Genomic DNA, 26,352 nt, shown 5'->3' with positions numbered 1-26,352 from the left:
AGCACATTTGAAGAAATGAAAACTGTTGCACCAGGATTATCAAGACAAGGTTTTTTGTGGATGTTGGAGAGGAGGACTTGTCTCTTTGGAAGGGTAAGATCAGTGTGGATCAAAGTTGCCTTAAGTAGAGATGGGAGAATATTAGTGTAGCTATTTCATTTTACTCTTTACTAATCGCATGTACAGGCTGGGAAAATACATGGAGACGTATTTCAAAGAAGCTTCATGGAATACACATTCTGCCAGTACCAGTGTGAAGAAATGGCCAGTGTAGAGCACTTCACCTGCCCGGCATGTACACCCAACATGCTCGCTCTTTGTGCAGATGGCAACAGAAAAGTGTACCGATTTTGGCAGTCAAAAGGGTTAGTTGTTTTAAACTTGTAATCGTTTTACTTAATGTAAAATTAACAGAACATATAATGTCTTACACTGAACATATTTTTTTTCTTATTCTATTAAGGTCAGAGGAACCCTATTTTGATGGCACCTTCATTGCCAAGGACACTGATGTACACCATTTTGTTGATGAGATCAGGAGTAAAATGAAAAGTGTTAGTTTTTGCTCCTATGATTTAGATCCAAAATTTGAAATGTATGATTGTTGCTTTATTAAATAGATATTGTATCCCTAGCATGGTGCACTCTTTTAAGCAATCTTGTGTTGAGGTTTGAAATTAAACATGGTATGTGTGGTGGCATCCAAAATGGCTAGTTTAGCAGCTCATTCATTATGTAATAGCAGATCTCTGTAAGAGATTGTGACTATGCATGCAGTTTGTCACCCTAAAGAAAGTGGAAGATGCATTTTCTGAAGCTCCTCTTTAGTAGTAGTTTGAAAGTAAACATTTTATTATCACTGATCATTACAAAGATGCCAGTTGGTGTGATGTAACCTGATTCATCCTGATGGATGAAGTAACTAGAACAAATAGCAACTTTCAGTTTTAACCAGAATTATTTTGTCATGCAGACTGCCGGCAAAGGGATCTGTGGAGCCAGTCAGTGGTCTGCTGCACGTGAAACAGCCAGAAAAGCAAGCAAACTGGATGAAGAGGGCCTTGAGGTGGTTGTTTGCAGACACGGAGTGCTACTCAAGGCTCTTAACATGTACAGGGGGAAATATTTGCTTATCCGCTGTACCTGCAGAAGGAGCTCCAAGCAGCCACAAACGGGCATTTCTATTGCACAGATATTGCTTGCAAGTATTGGCCTTATCTTGAGAAGTTGGCAGTCTCCATGTTGGAACTCAGACCTTTACTGCAGATGAGACCATTCCTTTCTGTCATGCATGCCAAGGCTCATTCAACCAAGTGTGAGGTACTGCATATTCTTTATAATACCATTTGAAATTGTATTTTTATGACTTATATAATACAGTGTATATGATTATAATATAAGTGCAACAATAATTTGTTAGATAATCTGGAGTGGCAAAAATCAGGAAGGTGCTGGCACAACTGCAGGGAGGAGGTCGAAATGGTAAACAGCTACCTGTCTCGTTGTGCCCTCACAACCAAGTACATGACAAAATCTGGTAATTGTTGCTTATTTATATTATTTTAGGAAACCTGTCTTTTTATTCTTTCTTCTTTTTATTGTTTTTATTCTTTATGTCTAATACTTTATGTCTAATACTCTGAGATTGCAAATATTATATAATATGTAGGCCTATTGCAAATATAAAGCTGGAAATATTCTAATATGATAGTAACACATTAATAGAACTGCATTACATCTCTCTTTAATTAAAACTCAATGGTCAATGTGTGGATGAAGTAAAATCCCATGAGCATTAATGGGACTTTCCTCCATCACATCATTTTGTTCTTTAAAGCCAGAAATGACATGCTAATGGTCCACGCAATTGGATGGAACCGACGGAAGCAGGAAGGCCTTCATCTTGCACTATCCAGCAGATACATCAAGGTATTATGTTGTGTCTGAGTTGGGTATAAAAAGCCTTTCATGATTTTCTCACTTTTTAAGATCACAAAGGCAGAAATCTTTTTTTTTTTTTTTTACACCAGACTTTCAAAAAGGCTGAGGCTGAGTCTCAGAGACTGGAGAATTTGAGCAGTGAGCTGGGGTGTCCTGAGAACATTGTGCATCAGTGGGTAGATGATGTCAGACAATGGGCTACTGACGGTACAGTGTTTTATGGATGTTCTTCTATGTAGCTTACTAATATTGCAGCGTGATAATTCAATCTTTTCCATGCATAAGGATTAAGTAAGGACATGCCCTGTTTTGTTTGTTATAAACTTGTGGGCTTGTAAGCTCCTTTTAGACTGTAATAATCGATTTGGGGCACTAAATAAACTTAACTTGAACTTTAAATTTACAGCCTAAAATACACCATAATCATTTACTTGTATTATTGTTGTTGCTTTAAGATTCTGTAGGTACCAGATGTGATGACCAATATGAACGTCAGAAATCTATTGAACAAATGTTTCTTGGTGTTCATCAAAAAAAAGCCAGCCTTTATAATCAGACTGGTATGTTGATAAGTCACCTAATATTTATGTAATGTTTATTACTTGCAGACGTCTTATCTGTATTATTTTGGTATTAACGTGTTTTCAGCTCCTTAATTTTAAAATGGCTTCCTTTTAATTTTACAGATATTAGTTAGGCCTCTATTACACCTTTTAAGTCATGCAATTTATTTTATTTTTTTTAAACATTTTAATTTATTAAATCTTTAGTCACTTATAAGTATTAGTATTTCATTTAACTTTCTGATATCTGCATGTGCTTGTGCATCATGTTTTCTGTGTTTTGCAATTTTTATAGACAGCAACAAAGTTCGACACTTGCGTCGAAGAAAATTGTGGGAAGAGAAGAGAAAACTCTTGGAAACAATCAAGCTCTACAATGAGCAGGTGGCAGATGAGGAGCGCATCGTTGAAGAGAAGGTGGAGAGCGGGCTCTCTGTGGGGAGGAGACAGTCTAATATGGCCTTGGGAAGTGCACAGCAGTGGTATGTAGCAATTTCTCTCTAAGGCAATTTTGCACCCTGCACCAGGTTATGGGATGTACATACACTACTTATTTTTGGCCTGCTGTTTAGAATGTACAGGTCAAATTTGTGTTGATGGGATGTTATTTGTGTGACTTCAGAATCCAGCAACATTCTCACCAAAAAGAAGATTTTTGATGTGCACATGTCAAAAGTGCGCCTTCAAGAGGAAAAGATCATTGTGATGAGGGAGATGAGACAGCACTGCACCTATCTCAGAAAGCTGTCTGGAAACATTAGGACAAGGATATCAGATATGTCTTTTGTCAGAAACAGTGGTAAGAAGCTAACTTTTATTAGATTCTTGCTGTAATGGTTTTAGGGATCCTATAAAACCCCACTCACTTTGAGATCCTCAAGTGTTACATCATGGATTCATTGTGGCTGGATCTAAATGGTCTGTAGTTATTTAGTAAAAGTCAGTTAATGAATAGCTCAACAACACTAACTCAATGGAAGTATTGTCATGCCTCGCTTTTAATTTTTCCTTCTAGGCAGTTTAAGTGAAGAGGGTCATGGCGGGCTACTGTGTCTTCTTCAGAAAAGGCTTGCAGATGTGAAGGAGAAGTTCCAAGTCATATGCTCAAGTTACAGCCTGGCTTTAGGACCGAATGCTGCTTCTCTGCTGGAGAATGGGCCCGAGGAGATGCTGGAGGACCATGAAGAAGTTGATTATGAGAGTTCAGATGACAGTGATTTTGAAGCAGTGTAAATGAGTGCTTAACTGGTGGGATGCGTTTTCGACTGCATGTCAATTATGACTAGACTGCAGGTGTGTTTCAAGGAAAACAAAAAACTTTTTGAAGTGAAATGGTGTCTGATACAGTGCTAATATTTTGCACTATTGTTTCCAGCAACATATTCACAACAATATGTTGTGTAAGCAACATTAGCTTCATAGATGTTTAGACATTTTTTTTATATGATTCTCCAAAACTCAGTTTACAAACAGCAGGTCGTTTTTAAAGTTTCACCTCCAATGTTTCACAGTCTATTTCTGCAGTTAACTGTGGTGCTAGAGCTTGCGAATGACAGCAGCCTCTTGCAGTGGTGACTTCCCCAAGCTTTGCCCATCTCATCTTCTCAACATAATTAACTTTTCTGTACAAAAATGTTACACTTACATTGATATAATAGTTTGATTGTTTTTTACTCTATACACCTGTATAATGTTATTCACAGTGATTGTGGATACTTTTGGAATGAACCATTTACTGTACATGGCACTAGATTAAATACTTTACAGAAATGATTGATCAATACCCATAGTTGAGTCTTAAGTGTAGTATTTCCTGTTGTTATTGCTGCTGTTACCTTGCCAACAAAGTGAATTTACCATGGCATTACTTCAGGTAACTATAAAACTATGTTGTACATGCATGCAAACTAGTTCATTTTGAGCTGTTGATTTGTTTGTCTCGGTCTTCTTGCAAAATAAGATATTCAATTACTGATTTTTCATTTTTATCTTAACATTGTATGCCAGTTGTATACAGGGTATATAACTAAAAGTAATCGCACAAAATAACACTTTCACATGTTAATTGTCAAGTAGGTATAGAGTTATGTGTTGTATTAATTAATTAATTAATTAGTAAATTATAGCCTTAAATAAGACACATTTTTCATTATTACATTACATTTATGCATTTGGCAGACGCTTTTATCCAAAGCGACATACAGAGCCCTTATTACAGGGACAATCCCCCTGGACAACCTGGAGTTAAGTGCCTTGCTCAAGGACACAATGGTGGTGGCTGTGTGGCTCGAACCAGCGTCCTTCTGATTACCAGATTATGTGCTTAGACCACTACACCACCACCACTCATCCTGCTGCATAACTTCACTCTGGATACAATATTTAACACTAGACAACTGGTGTATCAGCTTACAATCATAGAGGCTATTTGCTTTAAATTATGTCTACCATTTTATACATACATATATTTATGTATGAATGTCCTTGTGGTCTTTGTATCACATATCACGTTGTTCTTTACAAATAAAGTTTTTTTTTTTATCATTATCTTCTGTATAAAAACAAAAGTTGAAAATATGTAACCTAAAGAAAACGAATAGAATAGGTTAAATGAAGAATTTCCCTAAGTGTGGGTGGTTGTGTGATGGACTGGCGACCTGTCCAGAGTTTTCCCTGCCTCTCGCCAAAATGTCAAATAATATTAAATATATATATAAAAAATATAGATATAATAAAGGATAACATATTTTTAAAACATTTGTTGGCAATGTCAGTTATATATATATATGTGTGTGTGTGTGTGTGTGTGTGTGCTTGTTTTTGCGCACCCTTCTTCCGTTCTCTTACGAGAGGTTCTCTCGTATTGCGTAAGCTAGCTTACGCTACGGGAAAGATTCATCTTTTCTGAGATATTGAAGCCAAAAAACTATCCTTAATTTTTGTATCCATTGTCAACGCAGTGCGGCAGCTGCAGACCTTGAGCGGGCTAGCTAGCGAGCTCATAGGTTGCTCTGTGGCAACTGCTGCAGCCTACAGACGAGCTTGGGCGAACTCGCATCCAATGAGAGGCGTCCGCGCGCTCACTGCATCAAAGCCCGCCAAAACGGGCGTGACTAGAGTGCATATAAGCGTAGTTTGTAGGCTGGAACCCTGATTTTCATCTCTTCAGCAAAGCTCTTCGCATCGCTGACCTGGAAGCCGCGTCGCCGTTCGAGGGGCATCAAGCAAGTGTGGACAGCGCTAGAAGAAGCCGGCCGTCTCAGGCACCTTCAGCCATCCTGCGAGCTACGCCATCCGACGACGTATCCTTTTATTCAGCAAGCTAGTTCTCACGAACTATTCACAAAAGAGTACGAGCGTCTTTTTCAAGATGCCTCGCTCCACTTGCGCCTCATGTCGCGCCCTTCTCAGCACAGGAGACCGCCACATCATCTGCGCTCTCTGCCTGGGACTGGGGCACGCAGAGCTCGCCCTCACTGAGGGCGGATCGCGATTTCTGCGAGGAGCTACCGATGTCGACCCTGCGGGCTCGACTCGAGCGCTCAAAGCAGAAACTGCCGCGCCGCCTTACCTTCAGCCGCGCAGGAAGAAGCGCCCGCTCACAAAGGCTGCCGGAAACTGTGGTTGAAGCGACTGCCTCGCCGGAGCCTCTCCCTCGAGCATCGCTTTCACCCTCCCCGCCCCGGGGCCAGCGCAGTTGCCGCCGGCGGCCGCACTGCTGCCATCTCGGACGGCGAGGCGGAGGATAAGGGCCGCTGTTCCATCATGGCTTCGGACAGCGAGGAGTGGTCAGGCTCCCAAGCCTCCTCCTCGGCCCAGGAATCCAGCAGGACCCACGCCCGAGTCGAAGGGAGTTAACACGCCTCCTCACACAGGCCGTCGACCGCCTCGGGCTCGAGTGGTCACCGCCCCTGAGCAGGCACCCAACAGACTCGGCGGCTGCTTTCTTCAAAGCCATCGCCGCTCTACACCAGCGGCCGGGCCGCTCCCTTCCTGCCGGAATTACATACGGAGCTTGCAAAGTGCGTGGAGCGCTCCTTTTTCAGCCAGGACCCGTTCCCACGTCTCCACCTCTCTGGCGTCGGTGGGCGGCGCCACTGAGAGAGGCTACTCCTCCATCCCTCCAGTCGAGGACTCGGTAGCAGCACACCTTTGTCCGCCCTCCGCGAGATGGCGTTCCAAGCCTGTGCTCCCGTCTAAGGCCTGCAGAGCGACTTCCGCCCTATGTTGGCGCGCCAATTCCGCCGCCCGGCCAAGCGCATCTGCTCTGCACTCAATGGCCGTTTTACAGATCCTACAAGCAGACCTTCTTCGGAGTGGGATGAGAAAGGCAGGCACCCAGAGGCTGTTACTGATCTACTGGCGCGACAGACCTGCGCCCTTCAGCTACCAAAGCTGCAGCCCAAGCTCTAGGGAAGTGCATGGCCTCGCTGACTGTGACCGAGAGACACTTATGGCTAACACTAGCTGACATGGGAGAAGCAGAGCGCTCCACGTTCCTCAACGCACTGCTCTCTCCGACCGGTCTCTTCGGCTCAGCGGTGAGTGGCATTGTTGACCGCTTCTCAGAAGTCCAGAAAGCCACCCAAGCCATGAACCTCTTCCTGCGGCGTCGCGCTAAGCTCCTCTGCAGGCCGCTCACGTGATCAGCCTCCTGCACGAGCCTCTTCACAGCGCCCAGTTCAACAAACTCCAGACTTCTCAGCGTCGACAGGGCGGCCGCCCTCGTCAGCGCTCAGACAGCCGCCGCAGACCGCCGCCCCAGCGGGCCTCGATTTAAGGTAATGCTGAAACCAGAGCAACCGAAGTCTTCCTAACTTTGTTGAACAAGCGGCGGCTCAGTCCGCCGCGGCGGACCACCGTCAAAGCTTTGCCCCTGTCAGTCCCCTTCTCTCAGGCTACTACAGTGGTGAATTTAGCAGCCAACAAGCCGGTGACACTGCCCGCTTGCCTGCACTCAAGCGCCGTTTTCACGGCGACCCAAATAAATCTTGTAAAGAGCAAACATGTCTTATGTGTAGAAAAAGTGCCCACAACCCAGTGTTAGCCCCTACACACAAGCATAACACATCCCGTGCCCCTATCAGAGCACGCTCTCATAAAGCGATTCACGAACCGCTCGGCGTCAGAGTCAATGAAGGCGCCCACAAATGCGTCTTGGCGCCCATTCTCTGCCCGCTCTGTCACACGACCAGCCCTATGTGTAGAAAATGTGCCCACAATCCAGTGTTCACTTCTGCACACAAGCACTGCATGTCTCGTGTCCCCACCAGAGCACGCTCACATAAAGCGATTCATGAACCGCTCGGCGTCAGAGTCAATGAAAGCGCCCACAAATGCGTCGCGACGCCCATTCTCTGCCCGCTCTGTTACACGGCCAGCAACCATTCCTCTGTGTGTAAGTCCCGTGCCCATGACTATGCTTGCGCATCACGTAACAGATGTGACTCTTTCCCCATTCATTCCAATCGGAAGTCACTCACAAAACAGCCTGTTCATGCTGTCTGCGAGCAATCATGCATGAACACACTAAACAGCGCTCACACATTTTGTTCAGCTCTGTGTGCGGCAATCAGAGCGAATTGGCCATTCACCCTCTAGCGTTACAGCTTCAAAGCGTGGGAAGCTATTCCAGGGATATCCAAGTGGGTGTTAAGCACAATACAACAGGGCTATTTGCTACAGTTCGATCGCCGCCCCCTCGCTTCAGAGCGCGGCTCGAAACCACTGTGAACACGGAAGCAGCCTGCATGCTTCGTTCAGAAATAACAAGCCTTCTGTGCAAAGGGCCATAGAAAAAGTGCCACCCTCTCTGAGCGAGTCGGGGCTTTACAGCCGTTATTTTCTTGTTCCCAAGAAAGACGGCGGCCTCAGACCCATATTAGATCTCAGGGTTTTGAACAAGGTGCTTGCAAAAGACCGTTCAAAATGCTTACAATCAGGAAACTCCTCGCGCATGTGCGCCAGGGGACTGGTTTATTTCTCTCGATCTGAAAGATGCATACTTTCAGATTCAGATAAATCCCGTCACAGGCCATTCTTGAGATTAGCCTCGGCGGCCAGGTTTATCAATACACCGTCCTTCCGTTCGGCCTGTCCTTAGCACCCGTACTTTCACGAAGTGCATGGATCGCGGCGCTCGCACCCCTGCGGAGTCAGGGTTTGCGAATTCTGAACTATTTGGACGACTGGCTGATTATGGCTCAGTCACATATGGAGCTTCTGTCTCACAGAGCAGTTCTCCTCAGCCATCTGAACAGTTTGGGTCTTGCAGTCAATTGGACCAAGAGCTCACTACAGCCCAGTCAGACCATTTCCTTCCTGGGAATAGAACTAGACTCCGTGGCAATGACGGCTCGCTTATCTACACAGCGCGCGCGCCGTGTTCAGCGACTAGCCGCATCTTTTCAGATGAACAGCCTCACGCCTCTGAAGAAATTCCAGAGAGTGCTAGGTTACATGGCCTCAGCCGCAGCAGTACTTCAGCTGGGTTTACTGCACATGCGCCTGCTTCAGCATTGGCTAAACACCCGCAGCGTCTCGCCGGGCTTGGGCCACAGGCCGCCAGCCCATCAAGGTGACTCAGACCTGTATATCAGCTCTGCAGCCCTGGACAGTGGCCGAATGGTATCAGCGGGGAGTGACAATGGGAGCTGTATCTCGCCGAAAAGTCATCTCGACAGGCAGCGTCCAACACGGGTTGGAGCGCGGTCTCGCGAGGGCTCTCTGGTTTTCGGCCTATGGTCAGTTCAGGAAAAGCTCCTTCACATAAATTGTCTGGAAATGATAGCGGTCGATGCAGCGCTCGTGCGCTTTCTCCCGGTCATTCAGGGTCACCACGTCCTGGTCCGTTCGGACAACAGATCTGTGGTATCCTACCTAAACCGTCAGGGCGGTGTCAGATCCAGGAACCTCTTCCATCTGACAAAGCGCATACTGAGTTGGTCCCAGTGCCACCTGCGCTCGCTGAGGGCGACGCGCGTGCCAGGCCACCTGAGCGGCGGCCCGGACAGACTGTCCAGAGACAATATTCCCCCAGGGGAATGGTCCCTGCACGCTCAAACATTCCAGGCGTTATGGCACCTATTCGGCAGAGCAGAGATAGACCTCTTTGCGTCCAAAGAGAACTCTCACTGCCCAATATTTGTCTCGAAGCGAGGGCCGCTGGCCCAGGACTGGCCCAGGCGCCCGCTTACGCCTTCCCTCCCGTCTCGCTATTGCCACAGGTAATGCAGAGGATCAGGAAACGCGTCACTCGGTGCTCCTCATAGCCCCGCGTTGGGAGAATCAGACATGGTTCCCGGAGCTTACGCAGCTGTCACTGACAGCGCCGTGGCCCATCCCAGTGAGAGCAGATCTCCTCTCTCAAGCTCGCGACACAATCTGGCATCCCCACCCAGAGCACTGGGCGCTGCATGCGTGGGTGATCAACGACTACCCGTCGCTCTGCCAGAAGGAGTAATAAACACCATCATACACGCTAGAGCCCCTTCCACGAGAAGACTCTATGCGTCAAAATGGTCTGTGTTCTCAAAATGGTGCACCGACAGAGACCTGGACCCGCGGACATGTGGGGTGTCGTCGCTGCTCGTATTTCTACAAGAGCTGCTGGATAAGGGCAGATCCCCATCCACGCTCAAAGTGTATGTGGCGGCCGTTGCGGCGTTCACTGAACCCCTGCACGGCCAGTCATGGGGTAAAAACGAGCTGGTCATCCGCTTCCTCAGGGGAGCTAGAAGGATGAACCCCGCGCCCCCCATCGGTTCCTATCTGGGATCTTTCTATAGTTCTCGAAACTATGAAAGCCTCCCCTTTCGAACCACTTCAATCCGTGGATTTGAAATACCTTTCACTCAAAACCGTTTTTCTGACTGCCCTGTCATCAGTCAAACGTGTGGGAGACCTTCACGCGCTGTCTGTCAGCGCTGCGTGTCTTGAGTTTGGACCAAGTGACTCCAAGGTCATTTTAAAGCCTAGACACGGCTATGTTCCCAAGGTGATCGGTACTCCTTTCAGAGCACAGGTCATTTCCCTATCGGCGCTGCCAGCACCCGATAGCGAACGCGACGCCAATCTCCTTTGCCCGGTCAGAGCACTGAGATTGTATACTGCGCGCTCCGCTGCTTTCAGATGCTCCAAGCAGCTTTTCGTTTCGTTCGGAGGGCGCACCAAAGGTCTCGCTGCCTCGAAACAGACACTATCTAGATGGATAGTGGACGCTATTGCTGCTGCATACGCGTCAAAAGACCTGCCATGCCCGTTGGGCATTAGGGCTCACTCCACTAGAGGCATGGCATCCTCGTGGGCATGGTCCAGCGGGATTTCCATTCACGACATATGTGTGGCAGCGGGATGGACTTCCCCCTCCACCTTTGTCAGATTTTACAATATGGAAGTGCCCGCTCTGCAGGCAAAACTACTAGCGGTTTAATACGCTACAGCTCCCCTGGTGAGCTGCACTGATGGGACACATTCCACACAGACCGGCACCGCCGCTCTGTCGTTCCCTTCCCACTATGTGCTTATGTATTACACAATCAATGACCCGCATTCTTGCCGGCCAAATATTATTTCCCCACTCATAAGGGCTCCCCGGGTCCCCCTTAATTCCCTGGGGCTCATACAGTGGATGCTTGGCACGCACGGCATTGACAATGGGTTCCCGTAGCATAAGCTAGCTTACGCTATCTGAGAGAACCTCTCGTGAAGAGAACGTATCGGTTACCTAACGTAACCTCGGTTCTCTCTAGATGAGGGAGCAGTATTGCGTAGCCGGCCGTGCTTCAGCGCCACGGCGACTTTTACGCTTCAGTCAATGAAAACCAGGGTTCCAGCCTACGAACTACGCTTATATGCACTCTAGTCACGCCCATTTTGGCGGGCTTTGATGCAGTGGCGCTGGACGCCTCTCATTGGATCGCGAGTTACGCCCAAGCTCGTCTATAGGCTGCAGCAGTTGCCACAGAGCAACCTATGAGCTCGCTAGCTAGCCCGCTCAAGGTCTGCAGCTGCCGCACTGCATTGACAATGGATACAAAAATTAAGGATAATTTTTTGGCTTCAATATCTCAGAAAAGATGAATCTTTCCCGTAGCGTAAGCTAGCTTACGCAATACTCGTTCCCTCATCTAGAGAGAACCGAGGTTACGTTAGGTAACCGATACATTTCTGTTAGACAGGTTTCTGTGGTCAGGCTACGCGCCTGCGCCAACCTATGGTGCCAACACGGTTACCCTAGCAACTAGCATAAATCTCCCATACAAGCAATTTTGGCTAATAATAATACCCATAATACGATGTTTTTGGTCTGAATTCATACAACACGTATTATGATTTTGCAGTAGCATGTCTGTTAGGAAGCTACTTTATACGATAGTTCTTTTTGAAACCCTACTTACTTGCAACCCTATTTTGCCAACCGGAAGAACTACATATTTAACGGGCTGTCTTTCACGTTGCAATCTGTTGCAACAGGGAATTGTAGTTTTGTTTTTGTAAATTGCTAAAACATGTAAATGGATGTCTGGAGTATAAAACTAAGAGTGCACTCATGGGTATGGGCGTATGTGAAACACAAAGGTTTGGTCAGAATTTGAAATTATAAATGATAACTAGGTGAGATTACGTTTTTACCACTTTTGGTGATGCCCCCTATTGGTGATCGCACCAACCGGTATCCCTTGTGATGGAAGAGTCCAAGAGCTTTATATAACAGTTGGTTTTATTATTTTAGCCCATTCAGTTGCTGAATTATAAGACTCACAACATGCATCAATATCAAAGTTCAGAGGTCAATATTTCAAAGCAGGAGCCAGGTACAGCCTTCAGGTTGCAAAGCTGTTACTCGGCTGATCAAGACCTTTCCAGTGATGTGTTTGGTTTAATCATATGACAAAATTTAAGTTTTCACTCTGCTCACTCAGCCCTTGTGTCATGCATGCATTTCAAAAAGACATGAAGTGGTCTAATGTATAAATGTTAATTAAAATGTATTTGTTGGTCACAGTGACCAACAAATACATATAAATGTTTATTTTGACTTATTTTAATCACATATATCACTGTGGGCCTCTTGGAACATTTCTTTTTCACAAACCTTAACCTAATAAAATAGCTTTCAGATATTCAGTATATAACAAGTGGCTGTTTAGACAATCGTCATCTAATTTACCTTACATAAATATGTCATTATATTACACTTGCTAAATCTCCAAGAGCAATACAGCAATTAGATTTATTAATTACTTTTGTGTTACTTTTTAAAACTCACACCACCGACCACCCTATACCACAAGCAGAGCAAGACACCAAATCATGAGGTCTGATTCAGGGTCAGTTTTACAAAAAAACATATTAAAACCTGGTCCTAGACCAAAAGAAAGGAGGCAGACTGGTTGGGACAAAAGTTCAGCAGACTAGGTTGAAACCTCAGCTCACATGATATCTTTCAAAAGTCCTGTGGTGAAGTAACTGAAATAAAGATAATTTTATTACTATAGTAGCTGTAATGTGATTGCTAAGAATAAATGTAGTTCTGTACATTACCTTGTTAATGAAATACATTTGCAGTAATCTTAGTAAAAGTAATCTATACACTGTTGGTAACCAGTGAAGAGGACGAGGGATCCAGGGACAGCTCCATCCAGAACAAAGTAAAGTCACAAACTGTATGTCATAATGACACAACACATACACTCACCTAAAGGATTAATAGGAACACCATACTAATACTGTGTTTGACCCCCTTTCGGTGCTGAAAGCATTCTTTAGAAATGTTGGCCCATATTGATAGGATAGCATCTTGCAGTTGATGGAGATTTGTGGGATGCACATCCAGGGCACGAAGCTCCCGTTCCACCACATCCCAAAGATGCTCTATTGGGTTGAGATCTGGTGACTGTGGGGGCCATTTTAGACCACACCCCGAAATGCATTGAAGCAACTGCCATGTGATTGGTTGATTAGATAATTGCATTAATGAGAAATTGAACCGGTGTTCCTAATAATCCTTTAGGTGAGTGTATGTGCAATGCTTTATGAGGGCACTGACACACTTTTAAACCCATTTTATTGAACAAAACTTAACAATGTGACTGGTAGGCAACAGTTAACATTATTTTAAATTATGGTATGATTACACAACACATTATGTAATGTAGTTTTACATATATTTAAGACCAATGCAAAAATTGCAATATAGTCAATCTTTATGTAAAAAAGCTTTGTATAAAGTTGTTTAACAGGTTGCCATTTAAAATCATGGTGCTGTATGCAAAGGCATTCCCATTGTTTGATACAGAAGAAATGTGTAGGCAAAATATGTGATCAATTAATTACTGTGGATGATTGATATGTTTCAATAGCCCAACACTGACAGGACATCATGTATTATTCATAGGAGAGGCAGTATGTTTTCTATATAGAGAAAGGTTAAGGATCAAAAGCTACAAATGTTTTTTTTTTTTTTATAAAACTATTCTATGAATAAATTCCCAGATACATTTTATGTTGTCTTGGATGCTCATAAAAAAAGAGTTCCAAAATGGCAATGAAAGGGTCCAGTCGCAAGAAGCGTTTATTTTCACAACAGTAAGAAGAAAGAAAGGCAAACTACACACAAAAAAAAAGTGCTCCACAACCTGACGGGAGCACTAACAAGTGTCCATATCCGCCACCCACTCCAATGGCCACTTCTTTCCACTGTAACACAAAAAGGAAATATGCAATTAGATGTTTTGGTTCTGCAGAGGAACTGTAGACACAAAGACACACATTAAGACTCCTGTAGCTGTTTTCCAATGGCTGTGTTTTAGTGGGGTTTTTTCATTACATCACAGTTGTCTAATGTTAGTCAACTACAATGCAAGGAAAGCCTTAATTGTTATTTTAAGTCAAGAAAATTCTATAATCTGTTATGTTTCTGACATGAATCACTGTTTGTTGTGCACAAGACTCCAAAGTGTTTTACATTTTTGGGTTGGGTTTACATTTATCGGAAAGTTAGGCCAACTGCTCAGTTTTTGAGACGATTCTATTTTAAAGCATAAATTGATTTTGTCTTAGTAACTCAAAAATGAGGAATGTGAAGTCCACATTTTACTGTGAGACAATGTGACAAATGAAGATCTCAAGCTGACATTAAATATATTAATCCAGTTTTTAAGTAAGGCAGTAATGCTGTAACTGACAATTTCTGTATCTCTGGCCGTGTAGTTTGGGCATAACATCTTTATCATTATTGGCTATAACTGTATTTTCGGTGTGCATGTAAAGTGTTAATGGCAAACAAGATTAAGGGAATAAAGAGAAAAAACTAAATGAAGTGTCTTAGTAAGGTGTTGGGCCACCAAGAGCCACCATAACAACTTTTTGGACTGAAGCCGTTATAAACACCAAATAAAAGCATATATTTTGGACCATTGGAGCTCCCCAGATTTCAGAGACTTAGAGAAACTATGCCAAAGAGCATGAAACTCTTCTGGGGGCACGTAGTAGCCCAACACCTTATTAAGACACTTTGTGTGGGTTATAAAAATATATTTATGAACTATATAGACAAATCTTACCTAAATCTTACCTAACATATGTCAATAGTTTGTACATGTTAAAACTAATTGGCTATGTGTTACCCATGAGAAGTTGTACATACCAGAGTTTGCATGGCTCCCACTCCACTTGCTTCCATTTTTGACCCTAAAAATAGTGAGACTTTTTCAGTTTCAAATATTTGCTTTGTTTAGCAGTTATACTAATCACCAATACTTTTTCAAGACCATTACACCAATAAAATAACATTTTGTAACCTTTGTAGTGTTTTAGTGGTATTTAACCTTAATGACTTTGTATTTGGCAACGCTCTTCACAGGGTAATAACCCTGGCTCCCTGTCACTGTATGTGGGCATTCTGAAAGGAAACAAATATTACATTCACAAAGCTTAACACTACTATAAACAAGCCATTATAGAATGATAAGTGGTTATTAAGCTAGAATGGGTTGTACTTAGTTACAGTTTTGATATTGTAGTTATTATGGTACAGAAGTTGTATTGAACACTGGTAATTTACTGTAAATGTAATCAACACAAACTTTAGGGTTGGGCAGTTGTAATAAATATATTGGCAAACAAAGACAAGTTAAATCTATGAATTCAAATAAATCTCTATTGTGCTGCCTGGCAGTTGTTCATTGCTTTCTCATAGCAAAGACTAACATGCTTTTGACTGTGAAAACCAAAACCAAAAGCAAAAAACATGTATGTTACTTTCTGACTATGCTATTATGTTGCCAAATAATTGCCAGAAGACTGTAGGTACTACAGCGCATACTAATCAATTTTGTGGCATTCAGTCCACACTCCTATACAGAAAGCTGGACAAGCAGTACATCAACATACCTTTCCTTTTTTCGGCCGCACTGTAGTGGGAGCAGGACAGCCTCCTTCCACAACTTCCACTGTCAAACAAGGTAATAACAACATATTTAAATGTTTATGGTGTGATTTCTGCAAGGATTTGTATCTAACAAAGAGCTGTAGAATATGATGTGTAGGCCCAGGACATCTCTGCAGCGCCACAATATTTAATTTAAAATGGTATTTTAACACACATTTTGCCTTTAACAAATATTGCACCTCCTGTGATTTGAAAATTGCAGTAGGTCATATTACGAGTTCGATAAGATTTTGATTAGTTGTTCAGCCCTACTGTTAAATAAACAATTGAACATATTAATTTGGACATCGCCCAAACCTAATAGACCACAGCCACTTACAAATGCAAATACAGCCTTCATGAAGACTCACAACAATTAATATAAATCCCAATGTATGGATTACACACATTACATCAACACACCTTTCCTTTTATTCGGCCGCACAATAGTGGGAGCAGGACAGCCTCCTTCCACAACTTCATCTGTTAAATATAGAGAAACATTTAAAATATGTAAAAAAAAATATTTTAAAACATTTGTCAAAATGTTTTTCCAAGGTGAGACAGAGACCTTTAAAGAATGCTCTTTAGACACAGGCCAATTTCGAATAATACAACCAGGTGTCATTTCAAAATTGACGGATGCAACTCTCCACAAAATAAAAGGAATATTGCATACATTCTGCAACATTTTCATATGATATTGCACAACGTGATATTGCAATAACGATAGTGAGTCAATATATTGTGCACTACGAATGGGAAGACACCAAAACACCCAGAAACAATGTCCTAAATATGGGCAAACACAGGCATGATTGAAGTAATGAAGTAATGACAACAGCAGCAGTTCATGGAATTTGATGAGAGGTTCTAATCCAATAATCATTTTAAAATATATATACAGTGGTGGCCAACAGTATTAGAACGGTAAAATTTTTTTGATGTTTTAAAAGAAGACTTCCTATCTCCAAGGCTTCATTTATTTGATCCCAAATACAGCAAAAACAGTAATATTGTAAAATATTTTTACAATTTAAAATATCTGTTTTCTATTTGGTTATATTTTAAAATGTAATTTATTTCAGTTATCACAAAGCTGAATTTTCAGCATCATTACTCCAGTCTTCAGTGTCACATGATCCTTCAGAAATCATTCTAACAAGCTGATTTGATGCTCAAGAAACATTTATATATATATATATATATATATATATATATATATATATATATATATATATATATATATGCATTTGGCAGATGCTTTTATCCAAAGCGACTTACAGTGCACTTACAGGGACAATCCCCCCGGAGTAAAGTGCCTTAGTCACAGACACACTGTGTAATTAGGGCCCAAGCCTTGAAAAGGCAAGGCCCTATTGTTTTCGTTAGAATTATTAGGGCCCAAGCCTTGAAAAGGCAAGGCCCTATTGTTTTCGTTAGGATTAATATTTAGGGCCCAAGCCTTGAAAAGGCAAGGCCCTATTGTTTTCGTTAGGATTATTATTATTATTAGGGCCCAAGCACAAAGTGCATAGGACCCTATTGTTTTCGTTAGGATTATTATTATTATTATTATTATTATTATTATTATTATTTTTTTTTTTTTACGACTTACGGGGCACTTTTGGGGCTCTTAACATGCTCAAAAACTCTTGAAACTTTGCACACGGGTCAGAACCTGCGGTCATTAGGGCCGGCCTGAAGCTGGTACCCGGCGTGGCAGGGAGCTCGACAGCGCCCCTGGAACAGGGGCCGAAAACTTGGTCTATAACTCAAACACGCTTGCATGTAATAATATGAAACTCGGTACACATATAGATCTCATCATTTCATATATCCTTCATACTTTCACTTTTACCCCAGACCAACAGGAAACCGTCTATTTAGGGTTGTTTGAAAACGCACGCAATGGAATTTGGAATACTCCTCCCAGAGAACTCCACCAATCGCCACCAAACTCGGTCAGCATGATGTCAAGACATTGACCATGAAAAATTGCCGGCAGATTATTGATATCTCCAACGGTTTGGCCGTGGCAAGGAAACGAAATGATGGCGAGAAACGAGAAACAGTCAGAGTGTTATAACTTCTACATACATTAATTGATCTCGATGAAACTTCAGCGGTGTGTTCGCTGTAAGAGGCCGATCGCATGGATGTGACTATTGTGAGTCAAAGTTATAGCGCCACCAACTGGCAGAAGGAAGTGTGTCACTTTCAAAATGCTTTAAAATCACCCACTTATTGTTACACGATTTACTTCAAACTTTAGGTGTATAATGTAAACACACGGCAGATGTAGACGTGTGAAAGAATTATTGATATCTTAAATACTGCTGTCGCGGCAGCTCTTCAAACTTGAATTTTCTTTTTGATGCCTGGTGCAGGGGCTCAGTAGCGCCACCTTCAGACAAAAGTGGGGTATTGGTTTCATACTTTGACCTACAGTCAGATATTTTGGTTTGAATGTGGAACACATTGCACAAGAACTTTGAAGCTCAAAAAGCACATAAATGAAGCTTAAACAGCAAGGAAGTGTGTTATAACTTCTGCATACATTACTTGATCTCGATGAAACTTAAGCAGTTTCTTCACTTGAAGAGGCCGGTCGCGTGGATGTGACTATTGTGAGTCAAAGTTATAGCGCCACCAACTGGCAGAAGGAAGTGTGTCACTTTCAAAATGCTTTGAATTCACCCCTTATGTCTCAATTGAACAAACAGTTGATAAAGAAATCGGTATCAATATATTGAATTATGAATTATTTCACTGATCAACTGTGATGTCCGGTTAAGATGAAAATAAACTATTACTCTGTCTAAGCGATTATCTTTCTGAAACACGTCACAAAAACTTACAGAAACGGATAACACAAACATGACGTTGGAAATATACACTTATCAGTATAGTTATATTAAACTTGTCTATTTCAGTTATAAAGCTGTCTCATATGTAATTTCTCCTTTAATTCTATAATATAACCACTAGATGGAGGTCTAAGCACATTTTCTGTATTCTCGTTGTTTTAACGTAAGAACACTTGTACGTGTTGACTGTTGAGAACGGTGTTTGGAGATTTTAAAAGACGCGGACCAGACGGAAAACCAAGACATACTGCATCATTGCGTTCAATATTTTAACGAGGGCCACTCGTACGCTGTACACGGTGTAAGCATCAGCTTGAGGACTCTTCAAAATGTATATAGGTCTCAGTTCTGGATGGAGTTATTTGCAGACCTTAGAGATGCTGGATACTTCAACGGGAGTCGTGAGCGTCATTGCTTTGGTGATACAATAAAAAATACTCTACAAAAAAAAAAAATAAAAAAAAAAACAGGGTTTCCACGGGGTCTTAAAAAGTCTAAAATTTCAAAATCACAATTTAAGGCCTTAAAAGTCTTAAATTTGCTGAAGTATTGTGTTCTAGGTCTTAAATAATTTTTAACAGGTCTTAATTTTCCTACGTCCATGTAAATCTCATTTAAATGCTCCCTAGCGCTTTGGAATGTTTCTTTTTTTACTTCCGTGGTGTTGTAGTTTCTTATTTCGCTAGTCCAAATATAATTCGCTGTATTATGACTACAAAATAGACCAACATGCAACAGCCAGCTTTGAGCTTTCGTGTTATTGGCGCGAGTCTCTCGGATACAACAGAAAGACGTTAAACGGATTTTATTCAGCTATGAGGAAGTGCAAGTTTAGCGATACTTGGCTTGAAAAATCTGAATTTCGTGCTTGGTTAAACCCAGTTGCAAATAACGCATTTGAAGCCTACTGCTTATGCAAGAAAGCTATTAAATTGGGAATGTTGGGTGTATGGGCGCTGGAGTCTCATTCAAAAAGTGAAAAATATCTAACTGCTGTCAAGGGTCTCCAGCAAACTACAGCCATCAGCCATTACGCGCTTTGGAATAGCGGATGATGACTAATTTCCAAAATCACGGGACCGTTACGTGCTGATGTTCGACGAAAGTCTTCATCGCACCACCAAAACGAAACAGCTGGACCTGCACGTACGTTTTTCGTCTGCTGCGAATGGGTCGAGACTGCAATAAATAAAAATAAAAAGGAATAGGCTACAATGAATGATCTATGGCAGGGTTAGTATAATGGTGGCCCCCAGATCATCTTTATCTGACCCTCCAACAGTTTTATTTATTTTTAAAAACCCTCACAATCTGATATCAAAGTGCCCTCTCAGCAAAGGTTTAGCGCGTTCATAGGCAACCGCATTCATCGGTGAGTTTAACAACGCTCATTGTGGCGTACAACACCATTCATCGGTGAGTTTAACAACGCTCAACTGCAGGTAAAGCAGCACTCAGAGGTGAGTTCAACCAAAACAACGCTAAACTGCATGTGGCTAATGTTTACACTCAGGGTACATTACGGCATGTTTTCCATAACGTTACGACGTTCTCAATATAATTCATAATCACACGTTTATAATGAACAACGCGTTATGGTTATTGTGTTATTAAAAACTGTGTACGCAGGTGTTACAGTTAACATGGTAACACTAAGTTACACCTGGTTTACTTGTATGTTACTGATTAAGAAGTAATGTAAAAAAAACAGTTATAACTGCATGAAGATGAATGGTAACACAATACTGGCAAAATACTGTTTACATCTTGCAAATGCATATGATTCAAGACTACAATTCCCCAGAACGGAGGGAGGGGCGGGGTGACCAAACCTCATTATCATTTAAAGTCATATGCACTGAAACGGCGTGCTGAAAACGGAGCTGTTTTTGAGCAGTTAAAATTTGTGTTTTCTTAAAACACTAATGAGAATTTTTAATAAAAGTATATTACAAAGTTTTCATTTAGACCCTAAAGATTCATATTAACTTGTACAAAAATGGCATTATATGACCCCTTTAAGGTTACAAATACACACACACACACACTCCATCATTGCAATCTTGACATTGCAGCCTGTTCATTATAGCCGCAATAAAATATAATAATAAAATAGTAAACCTACCATATAAAAATTACTCTGTTTAAATAGTCAGTAGTACAATTCAGTATCATTCACAGTAAGCACCGCTCCACTGTGATGTTTCCAAGCATATTTTTACGCATGCAAAGAGGATGATTTTCTACGTCGGTATTGGAGCGTGAGTAAAGTACAAAGCCTATAATAACTGGCAGAAGGCAGTAAGAGAAACAGGAAGTCTGTTATAACTTCTGCATACATTAATTGATCTCGACGAAACTTCAGCAGTGTGTTCGCTGTAAGAGGCCGATCGCATGGATGTTGCTATTGTGAGTCAGTTATAGCGCCACCAACTGGCAGAAGGAAGTGTGTCACTTTCAAAATGCTTTTAAATCACCCCCTTATGTCTCAAGTGAACAAACAGACCAACAGAAAGTCAGATATTTTGGTTTGAATGTGGATTTCTTGGAATTTGCACACATCTTCTCGACGGTCGAAGCGAGCTTACGTTATTGCCCGTCGTGCGCGGCGACCCTAAAGGCCCAGGGGTGGCGGTGCCACCGGCTTGGGCCCGTCATCGCTGCTCGCAGCTTTAATTATTATTATTTTTTTTTACGACTATTGGGGCACTTTTGGGGCTCTTAACGTGCTCAAAAACTCTTGAAACTTTGCACACGGGTCAGAACCCGCGGCCATTAGGGCCGGGCTGAAGCTGGTACCCGGGTGTGGCAGGGGGGCTCGACAGCGCCCCCTGGAACAGGGTCCGAAAACTTGGTCCATAAATCAAACACGCTTGCATGTAATAATATGAAACTTGGTACACATATAGATCTCATAATTTCATATATCCTTCATACTTTTACTTTTTACCTCAGGCCAACTGGAAATCATCTATTTAGGGGTTTTTGGAAAACGCATACAATGGAATGTGAAATACTCCTGCTAGAGAATTCCACCAATCGCCACGAAACTCGGTCAGCATGAAGTCAAGACATTGAGGATGAAAAATTGGTCAGTGGATTTTTGATATCTCGAACGGTTTGGCCATGGCGAGGAAACGAAATGATGGCACGAAAAGAGAAACAGGAAGTGTGTTATAACTTCTGCATACATTAATTGATCTCGATGAAACTTCAGCAGTGTGTTTGCTGTAAGAGGCCGATCGCATGGATGTGAGTATTGTGAGTCAAAGTTATAGCGCCACCAACTGGCAGAAGGAAGTGTGTCACTTTCAAAATGCTTTGAAATCACCCTCTTATTTTTACCCGATTTACTTAAAACTTTAGGTGTATAATGTAAACACACGGCAGATGTAGACATGTGAAAGGATTATTGATATCTTCGATACTGTCGCCGCGGCAACGCTTCAAACTAGAATATTCTTTTTTGATGCTTTTGAGACTTTTAGCATACTTGAAATTGCATGAAACTCGACAGACACATCACATTTATTAGCCAGTAGACATGTGCTAAGTTTCAGAAACGGGCGTGGTGCAGGGGCTCAGTAGCGCCACCTTTTGACAAAAGTGGGGAGGTTGCTTTACACTTTGACCCACAGTCACAAAACTCAGTATTTTTATTGTTCTCATCGAGCCGGACAACTTTCTAATTTACAGTCATTAGCTCAGATCAACAGAAAGTCAGATATTTTGGTTTGAATGTGGATGTTTTGGAGAATTTTCTCTGCCTCTCTCACTGACCCTACGTCTCTGTGTCTGGGGGGAGGGGGGTGATTTGGCTGTTGAATGAGAATGCTTTTATTTTTGTTTTTCAAGGTTTTGGGGCCCTTAACGTGCTCGAAAACTCTTGAAACTTTGCACACGGTCGGAACCCGCGGCCATCAGGGCCGGGCCGAAGATGGTACCCGAGCGTGGCAGGGGGCTCGACAGCGCCCCTGGAATGGGATTCGAACACTTGTCCGTATATCAAACATGCTTGCATGTAATAATATGAAACTCGGTACACTTGTAGATCTCATCGGGCCGAACAACTTTCGTGCTCTAAGTTTTACGCCAGCCCAACAGGAAGTCGGCTATTATGGGTTGTTTGGAAACACGTGCTCTGGAATTATATATATTCCTCCTAGAGAATGAATACAATCGCCACCAAACTCGGTCGGCATGAAGTCAAGACATTGAGGATGCTACATTCGGACGGATTTTTGATATCTCGAACGGTTTGGCCGTGGCGTGGAAATTGATTTAGGACTAAAAATGGACACATGAAGTGTGTTATAACTTAGTTAGTTCTGTCTACAGTTACAAAATTCGGTGTGTATATTGTTCTCGTCAAGCCGAACAACTTTCTAATTTACAGTCATTAGCTCCGACCAACAGAAAGTCAGATATTGTGGTTTGAATGTGGATTTCTTGGAATTCCTGACAGACAGAGTGACCCCTCCCATTCTGTGTTTTTTCTCTCTGTGTCTCTCTCTCTGACAGACAGAATGGCCTGCCATTTTTTTTGTGTGTGTGTGTGTGTGGGGAGGGGAGGGGGAGGGAATTTCTCTGTTGGAACTTTGAAGCTCCAAAAAATCACATAAATGCAACATAACAGTAACCCATAACACTCCAGTGGTTTAATCCATACTTTCAGAAGGGATATTATAGGTGTGGGTGTGAAAAAGATAAATAGTATATATTGTATGTAGTATATATAGTATTTTTATATTTTTACTATAAATTGTCCACCCTGCTCAGGAGGGGTGATATGCTTAAGTAAATCACCCAAAAAACAAAAAAACAACTGAAACGGAACTCTTAAGAGAGAAGAGCTTGTGAAAGTGAAAGTAGAGATTTATAGTAAAAAATGACTTAATTATTGATCTGTTTCACACCACTTCTCATTTACTTACATTGAAAGGACCAACAGAGCTGAGATATTTGTAACCCAGATGATCCAGGCTACCAGTAGAAGAGTTGAGAGATGTGTAAAAGATGGGAAAATTAAGAAAATGCTGAATAAGAGAGAACAACGAGTGCTTTAGAAGAGAAAGTGTTTCATCCACTTATGGATCGTGCTGCATTGACTGACACTCCAATGAGCCAATGGTAGCAGCGCACTGAGACTGCTGCGGGCCACACTGCTGTTGTCAAAAAAACATTGGGAGAGAGCGGCGAGTCTGACGAAGCAGATACTCCTCATTAAAAAGTAGATATTGAGGAAAAGAAACTTGAATGCAATCAAAAGATTACATTTGAGTGAAAGTGATAACTTTGAAGAGCTGGCGCTCGAAGTCGAGAATAAAAACCGATGTAGATACACGGAGCCAAAAAGCACCGCAAATTATCTTCTTGCAAAATAAGATGTGAAATTCTTGCCTTGGTGAGTTGTTTTTTTGTTTATTGACTTGACATTTTACAAGAAACTGTTGCAGGCGCTAGTGGCAAATCAGTAGTGTGACATTAGAGTTCATATAGGCCGCTTGTGCATAGTGTGTGAGCTAGTGTTAATTTGCACGTTGGGCTAAAGCTAATCACATGTGAAGATGCAAACGAGTCGATGAAAAGTGACAATGTTGTGTGTAAGTGTCAAGGTATTGAGTTAATACGTTGTTTGAAGTGTATACATGATATTTGTTGATGAAAGTGTTTGAATGGAAGATGAATTATTGTTCTGCCTTGTGTTTTTGCAAGGCTGTATTTTTTTTTGTTGTATGTGTGTTTCTTCCGAGAAATTGTGATCAACATCCTGGATACGTGCAACGCATATGAGCGTATGTAAAAGGCGAGCCACCCACGGAGACCATTTGATTGAACTTTGATCTTGAACTCATCGAAACTGGTATGAGAAACCTTTTTGTTTTCGGACAAATTGGACTTTGTTTTTGCATATTTTTCCTCGAGCTTTGAACGGAGAGACATCGATTCTGAACTGAACACTTCTAAAGAGTCAAAAACTCTTTTGATCCGAGTCATTTGACTCTGAACTGACACTAACTGAATCAATTCAGTGGATTTTGAACATTTGATTTATTTGGCTGAAAAGACTGTTACATTTTAAATTGAAAGAGTGATTTGAGTTATTAAGTTGCAATATGTTGTTTTGAGAACATTGTTTATTGTTTCTAAAAATGTTATTGGGTCATAACCAAACTGAGTCTGAGTTTTCCAAGTTTCATTTTATTATTTCATTTTCATACAAAGTATATGACAACTGTTGTCAATTGAGTTGATTTGTTTGAGTTGATGAGTCCAACTTCCTGGAATTTCAAAAAAGAGATTTGATTGTAAGCATTATCATACATTGTATGTTGTCAAATTACAGTATTGAGATTTACATGCTCCAGACAAATTGCAATTAAGAATTTCTTCAACGAATACAAGATTCCAACCAGTAAAAAAAGCTCTTGGTTTTCACCTACCTGCTGTGTTGTTTCCCTCTCTCCAGTAGCCGCTCCTTATCTTCTGATCAGTTGGCCCATATCGAATTATATTGAACCTTATACAAGTGTGACACACAAGACCTGGCACGTGTGCCTCGTTACATATTCTTGCATACTTTGTGGTTGATATGTGCCCTCGATGCGCACTTTTGCAGAGCCCACACTGATGCAAGCTCTACAGCACACATCTTCTCGACAGTCAAAGCGAGGTTATGTTATTGCCCATCGTGCACAGCGACCCTAAAGGCACGGGGGTGGCGGTGCCACCGGCTTGGGCCCGCCATCGCTGCTTGCAGCTATATTATTATTTTTTTTACGACTATTGGGGCACTTTTGGGGCTCTTAACGTGCTCGAAAACTCTTGAAACTTTGCACGCGGGTCAGAACCCGCGGCCATTAGGGCCGGGCTGAAGCTGGTACCCGGGCGTGGCAGGGGGGCTCGACGGCGCCCCCTGGAACGGGGTCTGAAAACTTGGTCCATAAATCAAACATGCTTGCATGTAATAATATGAAACTCGGTACACATATAGATCTCATCGTTTCATATATCCTTCATACTTTTACTTTTTACCTCAGCCCAACAGGAAATCGTCTATTTAGGGTTTTTTGGAAAACGCATGCAATGGAATTTGAAATACTCCTCCTAGAGAATTCCACCTATCACCACGAAACTCGGTCAGCATGAAGTCAAGACATTGAGGATGAAAAATTGCCGGCGGATTTTTGATATCTCGAACGGTTTGGCCGTGGCGAGGAAATTGATTTATGACTAAAAAAGGACACATGAAGTATGTTATAACTTAGTTAGTTCTATCTACAGTTACAAAACTCGGCGTGTATATTGTTCTCGTCAAGCCGAACAACTTTCTAATTTACAGTCATTAGCTCCGACCAACAGAAAGTCAGATATTGTGGTTTGAATGTGGATTTCTTGGAATTTTTCTCTCTCTGACAGACAGAGTGGTGACTGCTCCTGCTCTGTGATTTTTCTCTCTCTCTGTCTCTCTCTGACAACCTGCCCCCTGCCAATTCTGTGTGTCTGGGGAGTGGAGGGGAGGGGGAGGGAGAGGGGATTTCTCTGT

The 26,352-nt window shown here is 42.2% G+C and overlaps 2 protein-coding genes and 1 long non-coding RNA gene across 3 annotated transcripts in view; 1 reads left to right on the top strand and 2 right to left on the bottom strand.

Annotated features, from left to right (window-relative positions):
- The first annotated feature begins 1,818 nt into the window (after positions 1-1,818).
- Positions 1,819-4,401, top strand: LOC127653650 (uncharacterized). The gene is made up of 6 exons (XM_052140420.1): positions 1,819-1,929; positions 2,031-2,148; positions 2,397-2,501; positions 2,800-2,986; positions 3,127-3,303; positions 3,520-4,401. Exons 3-6 carry the CDS (start codon positions 2,418-2,420, stop codon positions 3,735-3,737), a joined length of 666 nt encoding a protein of 221 aa, XP_051996380.1. The 5' UTR covers positions 1,819-1,929; positions 2,031-2,148; positions 2,397-2,417; the 3' UTR covers positions 3,738-4,401.
- Positions 4,402-14,060: 9,659 nt separating this feature from the next.
- Positions 14,061-15,410, bottom strand: LOC127653654 (uncharacterized). The gene is made up of 3 exons (XR_007971846.1): positions 15,335-15,410; positions 15,154-15,197; positions 14,061-14,204 (listed from the first exon to the last, which is right to left on the bottom strand). It is a non-coding gene; the product is annotated as an uncharacterized LOC127653654 (long non-coding RNA).
- A 301-nt stretch (positions 15,411-15,711) lies between these two features.
- LOC127654292 (uncharacterized) overlaps positions 15,712-26,352 on the bottom strand; it is a 42,410-nt gene continuing 31,769 nt past the window's right edge. Inside the window, exons 3-5 of the mRNA XM_052141417.1 lie at positions 16,360-16,419; positions 15,900-15,958; positions 15,712-15,726 (exon numbers count right to left, since the gene is read on the bottom strand). Of these exons, the coding sequence (XP_051997377.1) occupies positions 15,712-15,726; positions 15,900-15,958; positions 16,360-16,419 (134 nt within the window). The remainder of the gene's footprint in view (positions 15,727-15,899; positions 15,959-16,359; positions 16,420-26,352) is intronic.

This window comes from Xyrauchen texanus, chromosome 13, assembly GCF_025860055.1.
Source record: "Xyrauchen texanus isolate HMW12.3.18 chromosome 13, RBS_HiC_50CHRs, whole genome shotgun sequence".
Lineage (NCBI taxonomy): Eukaryota > Metazoa > Chordata > Actinopteri > Cypriniformes > Catostomidae > Xyrauchen > Xyrauchen texanus.
The sequence above is the reverse complement of the archived record's forward strand: the minus strand, read 5'-3'. Positions and strand labels throughout refer to the sequence as shown.

Bases quoted from the DNA above. Each gene is read 5' to 3' on its own strand.
- LOC127653650 (XM_052140420.1), top strand. From the start codon at position 2,418: ATGACCAATATGAACGTCAGAAATCTATTGAACAAATGTTTCTTGGTG. The intron at 2,502-2,799 runs GTATGTTGATAA...CAATTTTTATAG, and splicing joins CAGCCTTTATAATCAGACTG to ACAGCAACAAAGTTCGACAC. The intron at 2,987-3,126 runs GTATGTAGCAAT...GTGTGACTTCAG, and splicing joins TTGGGAAGTGCACAGCAGTG to AATCCAGCAACATTCTCACC.